This window comes from Monodelphis domestica, chromosome X (assembly GCF_027887165.1).
Source record: "Monodelphis domestica isolate mMonDom1 chromosome X, mMonDom1.pri, whole genome shotgun sequence".
In the NCBI taxonomy this organism is placed as follows: domain Eukaryota; kingdom Metazoa; phylum Chordata; class Mammalia; order Didelphimorphia; family Didelphidae; genus Monodelphis; species Monodelphis domestica.
The window spans coordinates 62,186,541-62,210,710 of record NC_077235.1 but is presented as its reverse complement, the minus strand read 5'-3'; the positions used below and the strand labels follow the sequence as shown (position 1 = coordinate 62,210,710).

The 24,170-nt window shown below is 44.4% G+C and overlaps 2 protein-coding genes across 3 annotated transcripts in view; one reads left to right on the top strand and one right to left on the bottom strand.

Annotated features, from left to right (window-relative positions):
* LOC100019455 (A-kinase anchor protein 17B-like) overlaps positions 1–357 on the bottom strand; it is a 98,848-nt gene extending 98,491 nt beyond the window's left edge. The window contains exon 1 of the mRNA XM_056809868.1: positions 220–357. The gene's annotated coding sequence lies outside the window, so the exon portion shown is untranslated. The remainder of the gene's footprint in view (positions 1–219) is intronic.
* Positions 69–24,170, top strand: part of SLC25A43 (solute carrier family 25 member 43) — a 44,642-nt gene continuing 20,540 nt past the window's right edge. The window contains exons 1-3 of one of the 2 annotated variants that reach the window (XM_001362791.4): positions 69–474; positions 13,529–13,770; positions 15,034–15,206. In XM_001362791.4, coding sequence (XP_001362828.1) covers positions 212–474; positions 13,529–13,770; positions 15,034–15,206 — 678 coding nt within the window. In that variant the 5' untranslated portion in view covers positions 69–211. The remainder of the gene's footprint in view (positions 475–13,528; positions 13,771–15,033; positions 15,207–24,170) is intronic. The other variant, XM_056809871.1, reaches the window with a different exon arrangement.

Below are 24,170 nucleotides of genomic sequence, written 5' to 3'. Positions count from 1 at the left end.
AAGAGCTCCAGTAGCTCCCTCCCGGGCAGGATGGCCGCGCCCCCGGTCCCCGGCCCCAACCCCAGCCCCGCCCCAAGCCGGGCCTTCACCACCGCCCTCCCTCAGTCCCTTCGTTCGTCCCTCCCTCCTTCCCTCCTAGGGCCTGGGGGTGGGGGGTGGGGGGCGTCCCGGAGGCTACCCTAGCCCGGGCTCCTTGGCGGCGCTCGCCGTTATGGCTACCTGGCGACGAGACGGGCGGCTGACCGGCGGCCAGCGGCTGGTGTGCGCCGGCTTGGCCGGGGCGCTCAGCCTGAGCCTCACCGCGCCGCTGGAGCTCGCCACCGTCCTGGCCCAGGTGGGCCCCCCGAGGGGCCCGTGGGCTGCCTGCCGGGCCGCCTGGAGAGCTGAGGGGCTCCGGGCCCTGTGGAAGGGCAACGGCGTGGCGTGCCTGCGTCTCTGCCCCTACAGCGTCCTGCAGCTGGCCGCCCACCGCAAGTAAGCGAGCCCCGGGGAGCAAGGCGCTGGGCCCCAGCCGGGGAGGGTGGGAGGGGAGGGGGCGGAGGCGGGGGCTCCCCGCCGCTCACACGGAGCCCATTGGCATCATCCGGGGACTTGGGCCCAAGCCCTCTCCGAGCCCCTGTGGACGACCGGAGACTTAGAATTGGGCGGGACCTCAGGCATCCGCTCAGCCCCTTCACGGCCTCCGGGGAAACCAAGGCCCAGGGAGAGTTGAGGCAGCGTGGCCAGTTACCCAGAAAGCCCTGGCCCTAGAACTCTCAGGGACCTCCGACATCATCCAGCACAGCCCCCTTCAGAACAGAAGAAACTGAGGCCCAGGGAGAGGTGAAATCACTTGTCCAAAAGCACTTGTCCACAATAGGACCCCAGCCCTAGAGCTGGAACCCAGAGATTTTCCACTCCTACTACTTGACAAATGAGGAAATTGAGGCCCAAAGTGACAACTAATAAGCATCCAGTAGCAGGGCTTAGAGTCAGTTGCTCTTAATTGACTAAAAAGTGTATGAGAAATATTTTAGGGTGGCTCCTCAAATGGGCTGTTTCTCATCTGGAGATATAGGTTTTCTGAGGATTTCCAGATTTTCCTTTTTTTTTTCTTGATCCAGGCACACACTCATCAAAATCACTGAGAAAACACAGGAAAAGGCTGCTTTAAAGAATTCTCCCCAATCAGGAACTGTTTGTATTTTTCTCTTTAAGTAAGAACATTTGTGCAAACCACAAGCCTTTTTAAAATATATAAATATATATATTAGACTATATATATGTCTGAGACTGGAAATAGATAGATAGATGGATAGATAGATAGATAGATAGATAGATAGATAGATAGATAGATAGATGGATAGATAGATAGATAGATAGATAGATAGATAGATAGATAGATAGATAGATAGATAGATGGATAGATATCTCTTGCTTCAGACATTTCCTAGCTGTATGACCCTGGGCAAGTCACTTCACCCCATTTGCTTTAGTTTCCTCATCTGTAAAAGGAGCTAGAAAAGGAAATCCCAAACCTTGGCAGTGCCTCTGAAAAAAAAATGGGGTCCCCAAGAGTCAGACACACTGAAACAACTGACCACCCAAATATTAACACTGCCCTTAAAGAGCTCATGTTCTCTTGGAAGGTGAGCATAGAGCCAAGTATATGCCAAATAAAATTTTAAAGCAAACAAACATAGTAGTTGAGGGAGAGAAGGCACCAGGAATTTCAAGGCAACCTGAATCTTGAAGGAAGTAAGGGATTCTCCCAGGCAGAGGTGAAGAAAGAGTCACTTCCTGGTATGGAATACATGGAGTGTCAAGAGTGAGGAAAAGGAAGAGGGTAGTTTTACTGGAGTCATATAGAATAAGCTTCTAAAGGTAGAATAGGGCCAGGGTTCGTATATGATGAAACTGAGCCTGAGAGGATATGTGACTTACCCAGGGTCACACAGCTAGTATTTGAGACCACATTTGAACCCAGTGTTCTATGGACTGTACTGTGTACTGCAGCCTCAGCACAAAGGAAAAAAAAGATTTCATTGAGTTGGTAGACTGTTAGAACAGTGTGGTTGGGAAGGTCTGAAGGAGGGGAGGGGAGTTATGTGGGTAGATTTGACAGCACCTCATTTCTTGCTTACAGAGTTAACATTTTCCAAGAAATTCATAAGGGCAGGGGGAATAGTATTGGAGTATTGGGTACTATTGGAGTAAGCCACCAGAGAAAAGCTCGTACTGATCTCTCCCATCACCCCACCTGTATTTCAATGCTGACTCTGTGCCACAAATTGCCAAAGGCCCTGAGTGAGGATCCAAAGTCACAGTAAAATAGCCCCTGCCCTCATGGGCCCAGGGAGACACTCTAGGACTATGAGAATGAGAGGCCCTCTGGTGTGGCAGGAACCACATGCATTTCTCATTCCTAGGATGTGGGCTCAAATCCTTGCTAGGTTGACACTGAGTAAATCAGGTCCCTTCTTTAGGACTCAGTTTCCTTATCTGTAAAGTGAGGAGCTTAGACTTAGATCAGAGGTCCTGAACTTGATTTTTTGAACACTGTGGATTTCTTTGGTTTCCTTAGTAATCCGTCATATGGTATTTTATGCTTTGAAAAGCCTCATCCCACCCAGACTGGGATGAGGCTTTTCAAAGGGAGACAGAAGAAGGGAAAGGACTCCTGAGATTTCTCCAGTCCATTCAAGCTCTAGATTTATCATCCAATGGCCCTACTGACCCAAGAGCAACAGGGCATTCAATTTTTCATGGCTTCATTTCTTTCCAGATTGCAATGCTAGGGTGGAATAGGTGAGAAGGAAGAAGGGAACAAGCCTTTCTACAACCTCCTGATGTGCCAAGCACTACACTAAGTACTTTACAAATATTATCTTGGGGGTTCCTCATGACACTTTTGAGATGCTGTCATTATCCTCATTTTACAGTAAAGGAAACTGAGGCAAACAGACACTAAATGCCTTGCGTAGAGTCACATACTAGTGAGTGTCTGGACAAGGGTACCACCACCACCCGCCAGATATCCAATCTGTTGCCAAGCCTGGTGATTTTATGCTTGTCCCATTTCTCCTGTATACCCCTTGTCTCTCCTCTGACACCACCGCCAAGATCACCAAGTAAACTGGAATAGAGCTGGAATAGAGCCAACTGCAGTTTGTACCACTCCAGCTGCCCAAACCAGATTGAAATGTAATATTGGGAAATATTGATCAAAATTCTTAAAAAATACAATAAAGGGGGCAGCTGGGTAGCTCAGTGGATTGAGAGTCAGGCCTAGAGATGGGAGGTCCTAGGTTCAAATCTGCCCTCAGACACTTCCCAGCTGTGTGACTCTGGGCAAGTCACTTGACCCCCATTGCCTAGCCCTTACCACTCTTCTGCCTTGGAGCCAATACACAGTATTGACTCCAAGACTGAAGGTAAGGGTTTAAAAAAAAAATACAATAAAACATCAAGAATCTTAATAGGCGGTTTTCTTTTTCTTTTTTTTAATTTTATAGTATTTTATTTGATCATTTCCATGCATTTTTCATTAAAGACAAAGATCATTTTCTTTTCCTCCCTCCCACCCCCTGTGGCCAACGTGTGATTCCACTGGTATCATATGAGTTCTTGACTTGAACCCATTGCCATGTTGTTAGTATTTGCATCAGAGTGTTCGCTCAGAGTCTTTCCTCTGTCATGTCCCCTCAGCCATTGTAGTCAGGCAGTTGCTTTTCCTCGGTGTTTCTACTCCCTCAGTTGGTCCTCTGCTTATGGATAGTGTTTTTTTTCTCCTTGATCCCTGCAGATTGTTCCGGGACATTACCCCGCTACTAATGGAGAAGTCCATTACGTTCGATTATACCACAGTGTGTTTGTCTCTGTGTACAATGTTCTCCTGGTTCTGCTCCTCTCGCTCTGCATCACTTCCTGGAGGTTGTTCCAGTCTCCATGGAACTCCTCCACTTTATTATTCCTTTTTGCACAATAATATTCCATCACCAACATATACCACAATTTGTTCAGCCATTCCCCAATTGAAGGGCATCCCTGCGTTTTCCAATTTTTGGCCACCACAAAGAGCGCAGCTATGAATGTTCTTGTACAAGTCTTTTTGTCCATTATCTCTTTGGGGTACAGACCCAGCAGTGCTATGGCTGGATCAAAGGGTAGACATTTTTTATCGCCCTTTGGGCATAGTTCCAAATTGCCCTGCAGAATGGTTGGATCAGTTCACAACTCTACCAGCAATGAATTAATGTCCCTACTTTGCCACATCCCCTCCAGCATTCATTACTTTCCATAACTGTCATGTTAGCCAATCTGCCAGGTGTGAGGTGATACCTCAGAGTTGTTTTGATTTGCATCTCTCTGATTATAAGAGATTTAGAGCACTTTTTCATGTGCTTATTAATAGTTTTGATTTCTTTATCTGAAAACTGCCTATCCATGTCCCTTGCCCATTTATCAATTGGGGAATGGCTTGATTTTTTGTACAATTGATTTAGCTCTTTATAAATTTGAGTAATTAAACCTTTGTCAGAGGTTTTTATGAAGATTTTTTCCCAATTTGTTGTTTTCCTTCTGATTTTAGTTACATTGGTTTTGTTTGTACAAAAGCCTTTTAATTTGATGTAGTCGAAATTATTTATTTTACATTTTGTGACTCTTTCTATGTCTTGCTTGGTTTTAAAGTCTTTCCCCTCCCAAAGGTCTGACATGTATACTATTCTGTGTTTACCCAATTTACTTATGGTTTCCTTCTTTATGTTTAAGTCTTTCACCCATTTTGAATTTATCTTGGTGTACGGTGTGAGGTGTTGATCAATTCCTAATCTCTCCCACACTGTCTTCCAATTTTCCCAGCAGTTCTTATCGAATAGTGGATTTTTGTCCCAAGACCTGGGATCTTTAGGTTTATCATATACTATCTGGCTGAGGTCGCTTTCCCCCAGTCTATTCCACTGATCCTCCTTTCTGTCTCTTAGCCAGTACCAAATTGTTTTGATGACTGCTGCTTTGTAATATAGTTTGAGGTCTGGGACTGCAAGGCCCCCCTCATTAGTGTTTTTTTTTTCATTATTTCCCTGGATATCCTTGATCTTTTGTTATTCCAAATGAACTTTGTTATGGTTTTTTCCAAGTCAGTAAAGAAAATTTTTGGGAGTTCCATGGGTATGGCACTAAATAGATAAATAAGTTTGGGTAGGATGTTCATTTTTATTATATTGGCTCATCCTACCCATGAGCAGTTAATGTTTTTCCAATTGCTCAAGTCTAGTTTTAGTTGTGTGGCGAGTGTTTTGTAGTTGTGTTCATATAGTTCCTGTGTTTCTCTCGGGAGGTAGATTCCTAGGTATTTTATTTTGTCTAAGGTGATTTTGAATGGGATTTCTCTTTCTAGTTTTTGCTGCTGAGCTGTGTTGGAGATATATAGAAATGCTGATGACTTATGTGGGTTTATTTTGTATCCTGCAACTTTGCTAAAGTTGTTGATTATTTCAATTAGCTTTTTGGTTGAATCTCTAGGATTCTTTAAGTAGACCATCATGTTATCTGCAAAGAGTGATAACTTGGTCTCCTCCTTGCCTATTTTGATGCCTTCAATTTCTTTTTCTTCTCTAATTGCTACAGGTAGTGTTTCTAGTACGATGTCAAATAATAGAGGTGATAATGGGCATCCTTGTTTCACTCCTGATCTTATTGGGAATGCATCTAGTTTATCCTCATTGCAAATGATATTAGCTGATGGTTTTAGATATATACTGTTTATTATTTTTAGGAATGACCCTTCTATTCCTATGCTTTCTAGTGTTTTTAATAGGAATGGGTGTTGTATTTTATCAAAGGCTTTTTCTGCATCTATTGAGATAATCATGTGGTTCTTGTTGGTTTGCTTGTTGATGTGGTCAATTAAGTGGATGGTTTTCCTAATATTGAACCAGCCCTGCATCCCTGGTATAAATCCTACTTGATCATGGTGGATGACCCTTCTGATAACTTGCTGAAGTCTTTTTGCTAGTATCCTATTTAAGATTTTTGCATCTATATTCATTAGGGAGATTGGTCTATAGTTTTCTTTCTCTGTTTTTGACCTGCCTGGTTTTGGAATCAGTACCATGTTTGTGTCGTAAAAGGAGTTTGGTAGAACTCCCTCTTTGCTTATTATGTCAAATAGTTTGTATAGTATTGGGATTAACTGTTCTCTGAATGTTTGATAGAATTCACTGGTGAATCCATCAGGCCCTGGGGATTTTTTCTTAGGGAGTTCTTTGATGGCCTGTTGGATTTCATTTTCTGATATGGGATTATTTAAGAATTCTATTTCCTCTTCTGTTAGTCTAGGCAGTTTGTATTTTTGTATATATTCATCCATATCACTTAAATTGGTATATTTATTGCCATATAATTGGGCAAAGTAATTTTTAATGATTGCCTTAATTTCCTCTTCCTCAGAGGTGATGTCCCCCTTTTCATCTTTGATGCTGTTAATTTGCTTTTCTTCCTTCCTTTTTTTAATCCATGGCCTGTGGGGACTCTTACGATGGTTTAGTGGGCCCATTTCTATTGTAGAACATATTCCACCTTTGTAAAAGGTCAGGGTAGGCCTAGATAGCTTTTTTAACTCTTACCTTATCTTAGAATTGACACTAAGTATTGGTTTAGAGGCAAAAGAGTCATAAGGGCCAAGAAGTTGCGTTTAAGTGACTTGCCCAGGGTCACACAGCTAGGAAGTGTCTGAGATCAAATTTGAACCCAGGACCTCCCATCTCCAGGCCTGGTTCTCAAACCATTGAGCCAACTACTTACCCTGACTTGTTTATGGTCTAGAAGACCCATAAACATCAGCTCAGGATGCAAAATCAATGGGATTCAGACCCAGCCATTCCAGAGTTTCTAAGATTATGAGACTTAAAGCAACCTAAAGTTATATAGAGGTCCGAACTTGTGATATAACAAACATCAATAGTTACTTGGGGAGAGTATTCTCTTTGGGCATCTGTACTGAATTTCTATAAAAACCAGAACTAGAAAAAAAATCAGGATGCAGTCACAGCAAATGTTTCACCATCGTCATCTGTAAAATGAGCAGAGCCCTTCTAGCTCTGGATCTCTGAACCTAAATATTCAAGTAAAACACATGTAACATCAACGCTTTACTGAGTGTAATTTCATTTTCTCCAAGATCCTTGCTGCCAATACTGTAAGGGAAACTTGAACTTATTGGAGGTTCCTGTTTACTTGGGTTTTTATTGAGCATCCATTTTGAACTTGTTATTCAGTTGTGTCCAACTCTTTGTGACTCCATTGGGGTTTTCTTAGCAGAGATACTGGAGTGGTTTGCCATTTCCTTCACCAGTTCATCTGACAGATGAGGCAACAGAAGCCAATTGGGTGAAGTGCCATGGCCAGGGGCAGCTAGGTAGCTCAGTGGATTGAGAGCCAAGCCTAGAGACAGGAGGTTCTAGGTTCAAATTTGGCCTCAGACCCTTCCTAAGTGACCCTGGGCAAGTCACCCCCCATTGCCTAGCCCTTACCTCTCTTCTGCCTTAGAACCAATAAATAGTATTGATGGAAAGATAGAAGGTAAGAATTTAAAAAAAAGAAAGAAAAATAAATAATGCCTAAGGTCATACAGCTAGCTAGTAAGTGGCTGAGGCTGGATTTCAACTCAAGAAGATGTAGCTTCCTAACTCCAGGCCCAGAGCACTGGGCCATCTAGCTCATGCTATAGAAGATGCCATAAATACCAGCAGAGGATGCAAAATCAAATGGGATTCATAACTTGCCACCCAGGGCTTTATAAGCTAGTGAGAGGGCTTGAGATGATACAGATAAGTAGTATAAGGTAGAACACTGCCCAAAGACAGGCACAAACAAGATCTGGTATGAGTTTTGAACACTCCAACATTTCCAGCCACAGCGATCAGAGAAGCTTCCTGGGCAATAGGGGCTTATTCTTTTGAGAAGCAGGGATTTTTTGTTTTGTTTCACGGTCACAGGAGAAGCAATGGCAACTTCCAAATACTAAAATTTCCCTTCCTTTTCTTTTCCTCTGATGCCCTCTTTAAGCCTGGGCACTTGTCCCCCTGTCCTGGTGTGCGAAGCTCTGTTTCCTGAGCCCTTCAGGGACCTTGGTGGGTTTTGCTCCCTTAGTTGACTGAATTAAAATGTCTGGGGATTTTAGGCAAGGGTAAAATGCAATGTACCAGGATCGGAATGACCTTAAAGACTTAGCTTATCCCCTACCGGAAGCCTCCCTGGTCTGGTGCACATGGCATTTTGTAAGCCCTGTTTTGTTTCCATCTCTGTACTCTCATACTCATACTATATCTATACTCTATACTCTCAGTGCGTAGCACTGTGCCTAGCACATAGTACGCATTCAACAAATGATTTCTGATTGATTATTGATGTCTCTTTCCCACTCTCCAAGGATAATTTAAGTTCCTCAAGTCCAAGGACTGTTTTACTTCAGTCTTTTGTCTCTTCAACGTCCAACTGAGTGCCTGGCACATAGTAGCTCCTTTATAAAATGCTTCTCAACTGGTACCCTTAGTTGTTAGTGCATTCTCCAAAGGTCTTTAGAACTGAGCCCCAATAAGTTGCTCCAGGACCTGTAATTGGGGGGGGGGGTGTCATCAGTTCATTATTCACATTTCATTTATAATGAAATAAATACTCCTTGAATTTAATGTAGTGTCAATACTAGGCATTGGAGCAGAACGAATAGATTTCTGGCCTTGGAATTAGGAAGGTTTGGGTTCTAATTCTAACTCTGACATTTAGCTGTATGACCTCTTTGTGACTCAAGCTTCAAATTATAGGTTATGTTCTGTAGTGGTGGAGGTAAAAGAAGTTCCCATCCAGATGAAATATTAGTCCCTTGATGTCTGGATCTACCCACAGCTTCACCCAGCAGGCCAGCTTTCCCTGCACTGTGCCCCAGACTCCAAAAACTACCCCTCTTTTCACCTGAAACCTAAATCAGAATTGCCATGCCTTTCAGTCTAAACTCTCATTCATTCCCTACTCCTGGTCCCCTGTGAATTCTGTTGAAAGCAATCTGATTAAATCTTATGGTATGAATGAGGGAACTGGTAGTTACCCTTTAAAAGAGCCAATTCTGTAATTGGTGGTATTGATAGCAACAAAAGTAACCCATTTCTAGCCTTGTAAGAGAATTATTTTAAAGGAATTAAGAAGTTATTTGGGAGGGGAAGGTTCCCTAAATCACCGCTATCTCTCTGTTGTAAGGTGGTCCTGGTAAGAAATCCCAGGCAAGAGAGAAGAATACTCCAATTAATAGAAATCTGTAGACACCTAAAAGCCCAAGAAAAACTTGATTTAAGGGAGTGGAAAGGGGTCTCTAGCTTCAAATAAATGACTCTGCTCTTGTCTTTCTCCCTCTTTTCCTTTTTGAAAATTAAATGTATTTCCATTAAGATAATTGCTGCTTTTTCAAATGGCAGAAAATACTCAGCTTTCTCTTGCTACCCTAGATCCTTTTGGCTTGTTTTTTCATCTTGTTTGCCCAGAGGAGTGGTTCTCTCTCTGGTTCCTTGGCTAGAGAATGTCTTCCATGGAAGAATGCCTCTGGAAATATTCCTGCTTTTCTCCTGGAAGACCCTTCCAGGATGGAGTTTGTACTATATCCAAAATGAGGAACTCTGTGACATTCATATTTGCCCAAGGGGAAATTCCCTAAAGCAAAAAAAGAAAAGAAAAGTCACAAGTTAGTGGGGGAACTTAAATATATTTCCAGTCAATTCATTGGTAAAGGGGCTTGAAGAAAAGGGACTTTTCCATCAGTGGATGAAAAGAGATCCTACTTACATTCATGGGATCCTAGCTCTGTATCTGGGCTACCCCAGAGATAGAAGACTCCTCAGAGACCATCCAGTCCAGCCCCCTCATTTTACAGAAGAAGAATCTGAGGCCTAGGGAAAGGAAGGGACCTGCTCAAGATCACACATAGGATCCTAGCTTTCTAGATGGAAAAGACCTCAGAGACCATCATTTCAGTCCAACCCCATCATTTCAACAGATGAGGAAATTGAAAACCATCAAGAATAAAATAACTTAGGGGACAGTGATGTATCTCATTGCATTGAGAAGAAGGCTTAAAAATAGGAGTGCCCAGTTCAAATCTGGCCTTAGATACTTCCTAACTGTGTGACCCTGGACAAGTCACTTAACCTCTAATGCCTAGTGTGTAATTAGAATCCGTTACCCTAAAAACTATAATCCCTAGCAAAACTATGATTCCTAGCACCCTATTCACTTCCTGTTGTTACATACTGATGTAAACAGGATATAAATTTGGTCTAGCCCTGCCTCTCTCTCTTTTTCCTTCCTGTAGCAGCTTTGGTGGAGTGGGAATTTTTGAGCAAGTAGAAAAACTTAGTCACATGGTTCTATTTTGTCAGATAATAAACTTTATAAAAATAATACTTGAAGTATTGGACATTAATTTAAATCTTACACTAGCCCTTACCACTTCTCTGCCTTGGAACTAATATACAATATTTATTCTGAGACAGAAGGTAAGGGTTTTTAAAAAAGAGTAAATGGACTCACAGATGTAAATCACAGAACAGGGATTCATACCCAGGTCTTGTGATTAAAACTCCAGTGCTCTTTCCAGTGCCCCACTCCCCCAGCCATCCTCTAAGGTATAGTGTAAGTATCATCATCATTCTTCTCATTTTCCAGATGAAGCAGCCAGGATTCAGAAGGTGAGTGACTTTGTGAAGGTCACAGAGCTCTGGCAAAGCTGGAACTGGATCCAGGGGGGCCTTTTGGCTCCTGACCTAGTACTTCCCTGCTATCCCCATTCTCATGGTGCCAGTAGATGAGAAAGGACTGATAGTCAAGCCAAAAGAGACTTCCAACTTAAACTAAAAGGAGGACAGATTTCACTAGTTGGAAGTTAAGTGGGGACATGGTAAATAGAGAGCCAGTCTGGAAGTCAAGAAAATGCAGGGCCAAGTTTTTTCTGCCTTTGATACTAGCAGTATGACCTTGAGCAAGTCCCTTCACCTCCCTGGGTCTCAGTTTCCTTTGCTGTAAAATGAGAAAGTTTACATGGATGGCATCTGAGATCCCTTCTCACTCTAGGTCAAGGGGCCTATGTGTGACTTTGGACAAGTCCTTTCCTCCTCCCTGGGCCTCCATTTTCTCCCCTGTAAAATGAGGGAGTTAGATTCCATAGTCTTTGAGGACCCTTTTGGATCCTAAGACTCAAGTCCATGATCTAATGATATCAGGGACAGGGGGATCTGATTCTTCCTTTAATATTTGGAGTGTCATTGGGGGCAGAGAATAGATTTGCAGCCTATAGGGGAATAGAAGGGTAACAAACGGTCTGGTGGGGAGGGAAGCAGTACAAGAGAGGGAGGGAGCGGGGGGGGGGGGTTAACTTTAGAAAGACTACAGGGAAAATAAGGGGGGGGATAACAGGAGGGGTAGAAAGGGAAGTAAAATAAGGGTGGGAACAAGGGGGACTTCAAAAGCAAACATTGGTGTAGAAGGAAATAGTGAAAGAAGAAAAGGCAGGAAAAGGAGCAGAAATCAAAATGCTGGGAAATACACAGCTAGTAATAATAACTCTGAATGTGAATGGAATGAACTCACCCATAAAACATGTCAGACCTTTGGGAAGGGAAACATTTTAAAACCAAGCAAGACTTAGAAAGAGTCACAAAATGTAAAATAAATAATTTTGACTACATCAAATTAAAAAGTTTTTGTACAAACAAAACCAATATAACTAAAATCAGAAGGGTAGCAACAAATTGGGAAACAATCTTCATAAAAACCTCTGACAAAGGTTTAATTACTCAAATTTACAAAGAACTAAATCAATTGTACAAAAAATCAAGCCATTCTCCAATTGATAAATGGGCAAGGGACATGGATAGGCAGTTCTCAGATAAAGAAATCAAAACTATTAATAAGCACATGAAAAAGTGTTCTAAATCTCTTATAATCAGAGATGCAAATCAAAACTACTCTGAGGTATCACCTCACACCTAGCAGATTGACTAACATGACAGCAAAGGAAAGTAATGAATGCTGGAGGGGATGTGGCAAAGTAGGGACATTAATTCACTGCTGGTGGGGTTGTGAATTGATCCAACCATTCTGGAGGGCAATTTGGAACTCTGCCCAAAGGGCGATAAAAGACTGTCTGCCCTTTGATCCAGCCATAGCACTGCTGGGCTTGTACCCCAAAGAGATAATAAGGAAAAAGACTTGTACAAGAATATTCATAGCTGCACTCTTTGTGGTGGCCAAAAATTGGAAAACGAGGGGATGCCCATCAATTGGGGAATGGCTGAACACATTGTGGTATCTGTAGGTGATGGAATACTATTGCGCTCAAAGGAATAATAAAGTGGAGGAATTCCATGGAGACTGGAACAACCTCCAAGAAGTGATGCAGAGCGAAAGGAGCAGAACCAGGAGAACATTGTACACAGAGACTGATACACTGTGGTACAATCAAAGGTGATGGACTTCTCCATTAGGGGCGGTGTAATGTCCCTGAACAATCTGCAGGGATCTAAAAAACACTATCCACAAGCAGAAGATAAACTGTGGGAGTAAAAACACCGAGGAAAAGCAACTGTTTGACTGCAGGGGTGGAGGGGATATGACTGAGGAGAGACTCTAAATGAACACTCTAATGCAAATACCAACAACATGGAAATGGGTTTGAATCAAGAACACATGTGATACCCAGTGGAATCATGCATTGACTATGGGAGAGGTAGGAGGGAGGAGGAAAAGAAAATGATCTTTGTGTCCAATGAATAATGTTTGGAAATGACCAAATAAAATTTTTAAAAAAGAACTGAAAAAAAATATTTGGAGTGTCTAGAATGTGGTCACTCTGGTCCATAGGTGCTGCCTCCATCTCTGGAGTTCACATCTCTTAGGTCTCCTAAGGAAGACCTTAGGAAAAGGTCTTCCAGGGAAAAGAGATCTGTCACCTTGCAGGCCACCTGTCAGCAAATCTGTGTTCTTCTTGAGGTTTGGCTGCCATCCTAGGATGGCAAGGGCCAAGATCTACTCAAAGCCTTCCTAGCTTGGTAGAAACAGACAGGTCTTGCCCTCTGCTTTCATAACCTTCATGAACCCAGAATCATTTCCATGCTACTATTTGGTGATAGACTATTATTATTGTTGTAGTAATCAGTGTACTCTTGGGTAAGTCTCTTTCCCTCCCTGGGCCTCAGTTTCCTCATCTGGAAAGTGAAGGGAGTTGGACTTTATGGCCGCCAAGGTCCCTTCAAGCTCTAGATTTAGGATCCCATGTGTGCTCTTGAGTAAGTCTCTTCCGGTCCCTGGACCTTAGTTTCCACCTTTGTAAAATGAGGAGGTTGAACTGGATGGCTTCTGAGGTCCCTTTCAGCTCTTCCACTCAGATTTATCAGAATGGTATTCCTAATCCCAGCTTTCAACTTTTCCAAGTCTTCTCCAATGCCAGGATGAGTTTGATGAAATGGAGGAGTCTGCTTAGCTATTGTCTTTCTTTCCTTCATAGGTTCCTACTGCTTTTCATGGATGACCTGGGTTATGTTTCCCAAGGGAGTGCAATCATGGCTGGAAGTCTTGCCGGCATGGTGGCTACTATTGTGACCTACCCAACAGATGTCATCAAGACTCGGCTGATTGTGCAGAATCTGCTGAAACCATCTTACACGGGGATCATCCATGCCTTCTATAGTATTTATCACCAGGAAGGCTTTCTAGCCCTTTACCGAGGAGTCTCCCTCACTATTATAGGTAAGCAACAGAAGGTTCACCAGGAGAGAGGATTTTAGAAAGGAAAGAATCCCAGAGAGTTGAGTTCTAGTCCTGGCTCTACCACACATCAGTCATGTGACCTTGGACAGGGCACTTCCCCTCCCTAGGCCTCAGTTTCCCATGAACTATAAATATGACTAGATGATCTGTTAGGTACTTTTTAGCTCTGTCTTTCCATGATCATGGAACAGTGGGTGAAAAAACTCTGGCTCTGGAGTCAGAGGACCTGGGATCAAATTCAACCTCTGATGCTTGCTACTTGTGTGACCTCCAACAAGTCACTTCCTGAAGCCTGTAAAGTGAAGGGGTTGGGCTAGATGGCCTGTAAGGTTCCTTCTCAATCTAGCATCTCATGTGGCAAGTTGGTGGTAGGGGATGGAGCACTAGACTTCGAGTCAGGGAGTTGTTGTTATTGTTCAGTCTTATCAAACTCTTTTGTGACTCCATGGACCATACATAACATACCAATATAGTCCAGTCCATGGGCTTTTCTTGGCAGGAGCCAAGTTACTGGAACGATTTGCCATTTCCTTCTCTACTGGATTAAGGCAAGCCGAAGTTAAATGACTTGCCCGGAATCATACAACTAGTAAGTGTCTTAAGCCTCATCTAAACTCAAGTCTTGCTCTATCCACTGAGCTAACTAGCTGCCTTCCTAGAGTCAAGGAGGCCATAATTCAAATCCTACATCACACTAACTAGCTCTGAGATAATGGACAGATCTGTCAACCTCAGTTTCCTTATGTGCAAAATGGAACTAATAACATCACCTGCCTTAGAGGACCAAGTGTGCAAATATATGTAAGGCACTTGGCAAATCTTAAAGTCTCATAGAAATAGTAGCTGTTAGTAAGTTATTCACCACTGGGATCTCAGTTTCCCCCTCTGTAAAGTGAGCAGGTTGGCCTGGACACCTGCAGTCCCTTCTAGCCTTAGATTTGTCATCAGATGAATTTCCATTCTAGTGCCTGAAACTTTAAATCCTCTGACCCACTGTGGAAGCATATGTCCATTTCCTCATTTGAAGGTGTGATTGCCTGTTCCTCCATTCTCATCCTCTCTTAACTAGACTAGATGAGTTGTTTCCCAGTGGAATTTTCAGGGGTCTAATATGAATCCTACCCCACCCTGCCACAGAGCATTACTCCTCTATGTGGCTTCCCCCAGGCAGGTTTTTGTCTTGAAGCTGGCTTTTGTTTGTCCATGAGCTCACCTGCCTCTCTCTCCAACCTTACCATCTAGGTGCTCTGCCATTCTCTGCTGGCTCTTTCCTAGTTTATGTGAACCTGAATCGCTTCTGGAAAGGTCCTCGAGATCGGTCTTCCCCACTCCAGAACTTTGCCAACAGCTGTCTCGCCGCCGCAGTGGCCCAGACAATCTCCTACCCTTTTGATACAGTAAAGAGGAAGATGCAGGTAAAGGGGCAGAGGGGGACGTCTCTTTGAGCAGTCTTAGGACCCAGATTCCAACCCCCTACAAATGCTGGTTTCCAGGAGAAAGAAATGTAGATCCAAGTGATTCCAAAGTAGCCAGAGCTTTCCAGAAGGGTCACTGTTCTCGGAAGGTCCCCCTACCATTTTTGACTCACTCTCTCCACCAAAATGTTTCTTCCTCTGGTGTCCTCAGCTAGATCTCAGGGCTCTCTCAACTTGGGTGGGAGAACATTGACATCTTCATTTTCATTCATCTCAAACCAAAATTGAGCATTTCCTTCTGATGTGGATGGCGTCACATGACCCCAGAAGCATCAGTAGCACTGGCGACTGTCCCCAATAGAAATCATCGATGTTGTCCTATTACACTACTGTTGTGGCAGAGATCTCAGAATACCATTTCCTCTCGTCACAACTTCAAAACGGTTGTAGTTTGGGGGCCCGCTGCTAGACAAAACACAATTGCCTCTATCTGCCCATCCATAGTCTATATTTCAATCTAACTGGTTTCCTTTGTTATTCGATATTTTTTATTTGATACCTTTAAAAACATTCTGAGAAGGGCTGTGCCGGAGGGGTCCAAGTCACAAAAAGAAGTTAAGTCATGGACCAAGGGTGAAAGATGCTGGCAGAGGTAAACAATATCTGCCTGGCTGAACTATGGGCAGCCATTTGTCTCCTCCCTGGCTACTTCAGCATCTGCTAGAGAGCCACCGGGTAATGGGAAGAATTTGCCTTTGGATAGCATGAGGTTTCTGAGCTGCTGAAGCGGGAGAAGTCATTGGAGACCCAGTGCTTTGTTACTGCTGCCACCATCTGGAGAAGAAGTATCCCTTCATAATACAGTAGTGTTCAGGCATTTTTCAATTGTGTCTAGCTCTTCATGGCCCCTTTTGGGGTTTTCTTGGCAAAGATACTAGAGTGGTTGCCATTTCCTTCTCCAGTTCATTTTACAGAGGAAATTAAGGCAAGTCGGATAAAGTGACCTACCCAGGATCACACAACTAAGAAAAAGAAGCATCTGGGACCAGATTGTGTAACACTGATTGGGGTTTTCTTGGCAAAGATACTGGAGTGGATCGCCATTTCCATCTCCAGTTCATTTTACAGACGAGGAAAAGGGAGGCAAACAGGGTGAGGTGACGTGCCCCAGGGTCACAGAACAAAGGAGTGTCTGAAGCCAGATTTGAACTCAGAACGATGAGTCTTCTTCCAGGCCTGGAGCTCTATCCACTGGCTACCCTCAAAATTATTGCCCCAGTTGTCTGCTCTAATTACCTCATCACCTTAGTATATAACCGTCAGAAGTTATTGTGGCCCCCAAAGTTCAACAGCCTGTGATCAACTTTCTGGTGGTGAGCCTCCCTCCCTGTGTATCTAGGCTAGTCCTTAGGCAACAAACATAGAGTCTGTGGTCAGCCTGTACCCAAGGGTACAATAGAAAAAGAGCTACATTTGAAATTAGGACCCGAGTTTGAATCCCAGCTCTGCAACTTCCTACCTGTGAGACCTTGGACAAGTAAGTCCCTTCTATTCCCTGGGCTTCAATTTAGTCATTCCCCCAAAGAGTAAGTCTTAACATTCCCTAGGTTATTATTTCTATACATTTTACTATAATTGGAATAAAGAAGGACTCATTACTAGAGAGGACAGTAGGTAGAGCACAGAAGTTGTAATTAGGAATATCTGAGTTCAATCCTGCCTCAAGACATTTAATAGCTATGTTGACCTTGGGCAAGTCACTTAGCCTCTGTTCGCCTCAGTTTGCTCATCTATAAGATAACTCACAGAGTTATGAGGATGAAATGAGAATATTTGTAAAATGCTTTGTAAACCTTAAGCGGCCATATAAATGTTAGCTGTTGTTGTTTGCCATTTCCTTCTCCAGTTCATTTTTCAGATGAGGAAACTAAGGCAAACAGGGTGAAGTGACTTGCCCAGGGTTGCATAGCTAGTAAGTAAGTATCTGAGGCCAGATTTGAACTGAGTCCTCCTGATTCTAGACCTAGTGCTCTCTCCACTGTACCACCTTGTTGCCATAATAAAAATAATGGGGCACATGTCCTTGCGAATTGTTCTGGATCATTGCATTGCTACTAGTAGAGAAGCCAGTAGAGTGGATAAAGAGGTGGCCTGGCCTGGCAGGGCAGCTGGGTAGTTCAGAGGATAGAGTGTCAGGCCTGGAGATGGAAGGCCCTGGGTTCAAATTTAGCCTTAGACACTTGCTGGCTATGTGACCCTGGGCAAGGCACTTAGCCACACCAATCTTCTGCCTTGAAACCAATATCTAGTATCCATTTTAAGATGGAAGATAGGGGTTTAAAAAAGAGCTGGCCTACCACTTGGATATATTGATGTGGGACCCTGTGCCAGTCCTCTAACATCTTAGGGCCTAGGCCAGTGGTGTGGCCCACAAATAAAATGGAGTTCACCTGAATAAGGATCCCTGTGGACCACATCTGAACGTCAGCTCTGTTCTGTTGTATTTTGATTTCTGTTGTTCCATGTTGCCCAGTTCCATTTTAATCTGGTTTTCAATGGGCCTGGTACCTGAGACCAGAAGTTGTAGAGGATGTGTCAGCCTGTCTCAGTAGGAGGAGATCCCAGTCCAGAACATTGTTTTTGTTATAATAAATAGAAAGGTCACCTGTACCAACAGACGGTGAAATATTCTGAGAACGAGAGCCAAGGCCTTATCCTTGCTGGATAATGGGGCTCATGCTAGCTAGTGTTTGTGGAGCAGCTCATAGCCTGGAGGCAGGCCAAGGCTCTAACCCTCACTATCTGACTCTTACTTGGTCTTGAAATCTTTCCCTTCCCAAAGATCTGACATGTATACTATTCTGTGTTCACCTAATTTGCTTATAGTTTCCTTCTTTATATTCAAGCCATTCACCCATTCTGAGTTTATCTTGGTGTAGGGTGTGGGATGTTGATCCAGACCTAATCGCTCCCACACTGTCTTCCAATTTTCCCAGCAGTTTTTGTCAAATAGTGGGTTTTGGTCCCCAAAGTAGGGATCTTGGGGCTCATCATAGACTGTCTTGCTGAGGTCATTTACCCCAAATCTATTCCATTGATCCTCCTTTCTGTCTCTTAGCCCGTACCAAATTGTTTTGATGACCACTGCTTAATAGTATAGTTTGAGATCTGGGACTGCAAGGCCCCCTTCCTTTGCATTTTTTTCATGATTTCCCTGGACATACTTGATCGTTTGTTCTTCCAAATGAACTTTGTGATGGCTTTTTCTAATTCAGTAAGAAAGTTTCTTGGGAGTTTGATAGGTATGGCACTGAATAAGTACATTAATTTGTGACCTTTGCTATCTGTGTGACCTCAGGGAAGGGCTTCTTTTTTTCCCATTCCAAAGTGCTTAGTTAAAACGTGCCAACAAGTCAATGATAACGAATCACCTCCTGTGTTCAAGGACCCATATTTCACCAAGCTTGGCTTGTACAATGGGTAGCCAAATAAGTCCTCAGAAGGCTATTTTGGAGTGATGAGAAATTACTTTAGGAGGGAGAACAGGCCAGAGCTGACGTGGGAAGTCACTAAAGGCCTTGTGCAGAAGGAAGGAAGCTGGTGACTTCCCCCAAGGCTGAGATGATGAGAATCCCTGCCAGGTGGCTCAGTGGATAGATACAGGACCAGGTCTGGAGTCAAGAACACTCCTTTTCCCACGTTCAAATGTGTGATCGGATACTTTCTAGCTGTGTGATCCTGACCAAGTCACTTAACCCTGTTTGCCTCATCTATAAAATGAACCAGAGAAGGAAAATGGCAGAGCAGTCCAGCATCTTTGCCAAGAAAGCCCCAAATGGGGGGGGGCCAGAGAGTCAGACACAACTGAAGATGACTAAAGAACAACAATACAAGAGATGGAATGTTGTATAGGGAAGACCTATCATGGCAGCTTAAGACAAAGTCATCTGGCTTTCCAGGGCCTTAGTTTCCTTTCCTGAACAGCTCAGGGCTTGCATTAGGCAGCATCAGAGACCCCTTCCCATTCTAAATCCAGGAAGGGAGTATCTCAACCTGCTTTTTAAATTCAGGGGAAACATTGTTTCTTTGGGCCACAAGATGGTGCTCATGTCAATGCAGAAGGAGTCGGTGAGTGGGATTTTTCTAGAAAGATCTCAATTTGGGATGGGCCCGTTAGTCAGATTAGGGTGAGCCACAAGCATTTATTACAAATTCAGTGGGTGCCAGGTTGCCAGGCTCGTGCAGCCTGTTGGAGGTGGAAATGACGGGACCCTGGAGTCAGATACAAGAAGACCCTGGTTTCTTTGCTTGCCGCCTGGGGGACCTTGGCTTTTCTGGGCCTTGATTCAGCTGTAAGAGGACGGGTCTGGCCCAGGTGTTCTCTCAGGTCTCTCCCAGCAATGTGAAAAGCCCCCAAAGTTTAAGTGCCATGTGGACTCTGTATGAATCTTTTAGCTCTGTAAAAAGAGTGGTTCAGTGGGATGTGCCTGCATTTGGAATCAGAGGCCCAAGTTCAAGACCCAGCTCTGCTACTTATTACCTGCATAACCTTAAATGAGTCCCTTCCCCTCCCCAGGCTTCAGTTTCCCCCTCTATAAAATGAGGGGATCGGACTAGAAGGCCTCTGAGGGCTCTTCTAGCTCTGGCTCTCTGATTCTAAGTGTGACTTTGAGCAAGTCCCTTCTCCTCCTTGGGACTCAGTTTCCCCCTCTGTAAAATGAAAGGATTGAACTAACTGGTTTCTGAGATCCTTTCTAGTTCTGGATCCAGGATCCTAGGTGTGACCTTGAACAAGTCCCTTTCCTTCCCTGAGCCTCAGTTTTCTTCTCTGTAAAATAAGGGGATTGGACTAGAGCATCTATGAGGGCCTTTCTAGCACTAGCTCTCGGATTCTAAGTGTGACCTTGAGCAAATCACTTTCCCTCTGTGGGCCTCAGTTTGTTCTGTTAAATGGGAAGTTGGACTAGATGGTCTCTCTGTAGAGTTTCCTGGAGCTCTGGTTCTGTTCTGGGCTAGGGCCAATGCTGCCAATGCTTCCAGGCTGGTTTTTCAGAGCCCCTGGGCTACTAGCAGCTAAGGAGGGGAAGGGATTGCCCTTAGAAGCCTGGTTTCAGCTGACTTTGCACCCCAGCTATGAAGCAGTTACTGTCTTCTCTTGGAGTTACTGTATCTCTTGGAACACTCAGATCCCCTCCATCTTGCCCCCTGCCTGAGGCTGGCTCTGTTTCCAGCTAGGACCTTTTACCGGCCTCAGAAAGGGAGGAGATCAGACCCAGGACAGAGCGAACCCAGCTGGAAATCCTCCCAGCAGTCCTGACAGTAACCCTGGGCCTTGCTTCTCTTTGTCTGCCTCTTAGCCCCTCCCCAATGGCTTCCGCTTAGAGAGCCCAGGCTCCAAGTACGCATGCGTGCGCATGCTTTTGGCAGCCTCTCCAGAAGCCAGGGGGAGGAAGGTGGCTTAGTTCACCGTGGCTGCTCTGGGTGGGCCCTGGGAGAAAGAGGAGGAGGAGGAGGAGGAGGAGGAGGAGGAGGAGGAGGCTGTACCTGCATGGTATATGAGGTGCTGCCTCCCATCATCCCAAACCAGTCCTTCCTGGGCCCCTGCTGGGGCCTGGAATTCCTACTCAGAAAAGCCTTTTGGCAATGGAGCCTGCATTTTTTAACCCTCACCTTCCATCTTAGAATCGAGACTAAGTATTAGTTCCAAGGCAGAAGAGTGGTAAGGGCTAAGTAATGGGGATCAAGTGACTCACCCAGGGCCATGTAGCTAAGAAGTATATGAAGTCAAATTTGAACCTAGGTTCTCCCATCTCCAGGCCTGGCTCTCTAGCCACTGAGCCATCTAGCTGCCCCTGAACCCTGCACTTTGACTCAAAACATTCTTACCCCACCCCACTCCCGAGAGAGCCATGCAGCCCCTAGAAGGAATGAATGCTCAGAGACAGCATTGACACAGTGGCCAAACTGCTGAACTTGAAATCGGGGTTCACACGGGCATCAGTTTAGGGTTGGAAGAGGCCTGGTCCAGCTCCCTCATTTGATAGATGAGGAAACTGAGGCCCAGAGAAGGGAAGTGGCATGCCCAAGGTCACACACTGGATCCTAGATCTAAAGCTGCAAGGGACCTCAGAAACCATCTCATCCAATCTCCCCATTTTACAGAGGAGAAAATTGAGGCCCAGGGAGGGGAAACAACTTGCCTAGAATCACACAACTAGTAAATACTTGAGCTGGGAATTAAACGCAAGTCTTTGTGACTCCAGATCCATTATTCTAACCATTAGGACATGCTACCTTGAATCTGAGCTATGTGGCCTTAGGCAAATTGTTTAACCTCCCTGGGCCTCTGTTTCCTCATCTCTCAAATGACAGTATTGGAACACATGGCCTCCAACATCTTTTCAAGATCTCAATTTTTAATTTTAAGATTAGGGTAATGGACCGGATTTTTTGGGAGGGAAGGGTGGCACAAAGGGAGTTAAAAGAGGTTCTGGCCTCAACTGAATGCCAAAGTAGGTGTTCTGGGAGGTAGCACTAGATCACTGAGTATCTGAAGGCTAAGAATGCTGGGAGGCAGCAAGCACCAAAGCTAAGTTTGGCCTGCCACATAGCTTTGTCCAAGATCAGCTGTGGTTTCCCATATTAGGTCAGCCTCTGGAGCGTTCAACATTTGGAGCTATAAGGGAAACTGAGGCAGACTGAGAATCACCTGAAGCGGGATTTGAACCCAAACCTTCCTGCCTGCAGATCCAGTGCATTTTCTATGATACCCTGCTGCCTGGCTCCATTAAGATTCACAGACTAAATGCAGTCAGACTCAGTGTTTGAACTGAGGACAAAAATGAAGGGCTGAAGGTAGCGTTCCAAGTGGTGCCACTGACTGAATACAAAGAAAATTCTTTGTGAATCAGGCCTGAACAAAGAGCCTAGTGTGTTATGAATGGGGATGCCCAGCCTGGCCCAGAGTAGACTGGACGCAGCTCCTGGCCCATCTTGCTGAATGAATAATAATCCCTCTCTTTTGAGTATAGTGTCTTGCCATCTACAAAATGGTCCTCATACACTGACTCAATTTTAGTCTTGCCAAAATCCCATGAGGTAGATAGGGGAAGGATTATTCTCCCTAGTTTACAGATGAGGAGACTGGCACCTAAAAGGATGGGGAATGCCAGGCCCTGAAGACTCATGGGGCATAGATAATGGAGCTGAGCTAGAATGCAGGACTCCTGATTCCAGGCATGGCCTTCTTTCCTCTGTGACACCTGTCGACCTCAGTTATTACACGTGTGTTTGCTAGTCCTGGTCAGGAAAGCAAGGACTTCCTCCTCTTTTGTGCTAGCCCTAGAGTTTCTGTTTGATCTCTTGTACTGCCCCTTGGACGCCACTTGGGTAACCGAATTGTCCTCAGTCTTGAACTCCTTCCTCATCATCTTCAGCTTCTTTTTTATTTTTTTAATACTTACCTTCCATCTTAGAATCAATACTGTGTATTGACTCGAAGGCAGAAGAGTGGTAAGAGCTAGGCAATGGGGGGTTAAGGGACTTGCCCAGGGTCACACAGCTAGGAAGTGTCTGATGCCAGATCTTCAGCTTCTTAAGAGCAGAGATGTTGGTGGCTTTTGTCTTGGGAGCCTTGGTAGATGGGCACATAGTAGGTGCTTAACAAATGATTACTGGTGATTGACTTTCCTTGTTTCGGTTAATGGCACCACTGTAGTCTCATATACTCACATTTAAAACCTTCTCCTATGCCCGCCACACCCTAGGCTCTGCTGTGTGGCACCTGATGATATAAAGCTACTTTCCCTGTGTTTCATTCCTTGGTAGTTCTACTGCATAACTGACCAGGTTCAGAGGAGCAGAGGATCCTAGATCTCAAGCTGAGAGACCACAGAGGTCTAGATCTTGTCCAGCTCTGGTGTTTTAAAGAAGAGGAAACTGAGGTCCAGGGAGGAAAAGGTCATGTGCATTGGATCCTACATTTAGAAATGGAAGGAATCTTAGAAGCCTTCTAGTCCAGAGAAGGAAACTGAGGCCCAGAGAGGGGAAGACTTGCCCAAGGTCACTTCTAGGATCTTAGCTCTAGAACTAGAAGGCCCTCAGAGGCCACCTGGGCCAATCCCCTCATATTACAGAGGAGAAAACTGAGGCCCAGGGAGGGGAAGAGATTTCCTCAGAATCATACAACTGGTATCTAAGGCAGATTTTGAAGTAAGTCCCTTCTTTGCTCAATCATATAAAGAATAAGATCTAGGCAATGACTTTAATAGGCCACTAAACTATATTCATTCATTCATTCATATATTTACCCATTTAATGAGCACTGATTCTAAGAATTCCCCCTTTTTTCAGTAATTCTGGTTGAAAAGTTTCCATCTTTTTTCACTCACCACTCCAGAATACCTTGGGGTTTGGGGGGATGTACCTGTGAGTTCATTGGCATGGGGCAACTCTCAGGGAAAGTCCCTCACGTGATACAAGTGGGCACCTGCTTGGCAACTTTTCTTCGACAGTGTCCATATAGTTTACAACCTTTGATTCTCCTGGGAACCATAACACAACATCTTCCCCCTGCCCCAATCCTCCTCTCTTCCTGCCTTTGCCAATGCAGCCAAGGGGATCACCAGGCTGGACACCCAAGTGTCACCCCTCGCCCCCATATCTAGTCAGCTGTCACCTTCCCAACATTTCTCCTCTGACACAGCCACCACCTCTAGTGCAGGCTCTCATCACCTCCTGCCTGGTCTATGGCAATAGCCTGCAGTTGGGGCTGTCTGCCTCATATCTCTCACCTCCACTCAGCTGTCAGACTGATCTCATTCTCAGGTCTGACCATGTCACCCTCTCCACCTTCAGTTACATGCAGTGGCTCACTATTACTTTCAAGATAAAGCAAAACAATCTTCTATAGAGCTTTCAATTCTGCCCTACCTTTACAGTCTTTTTACACCTCACTTGCCTCCA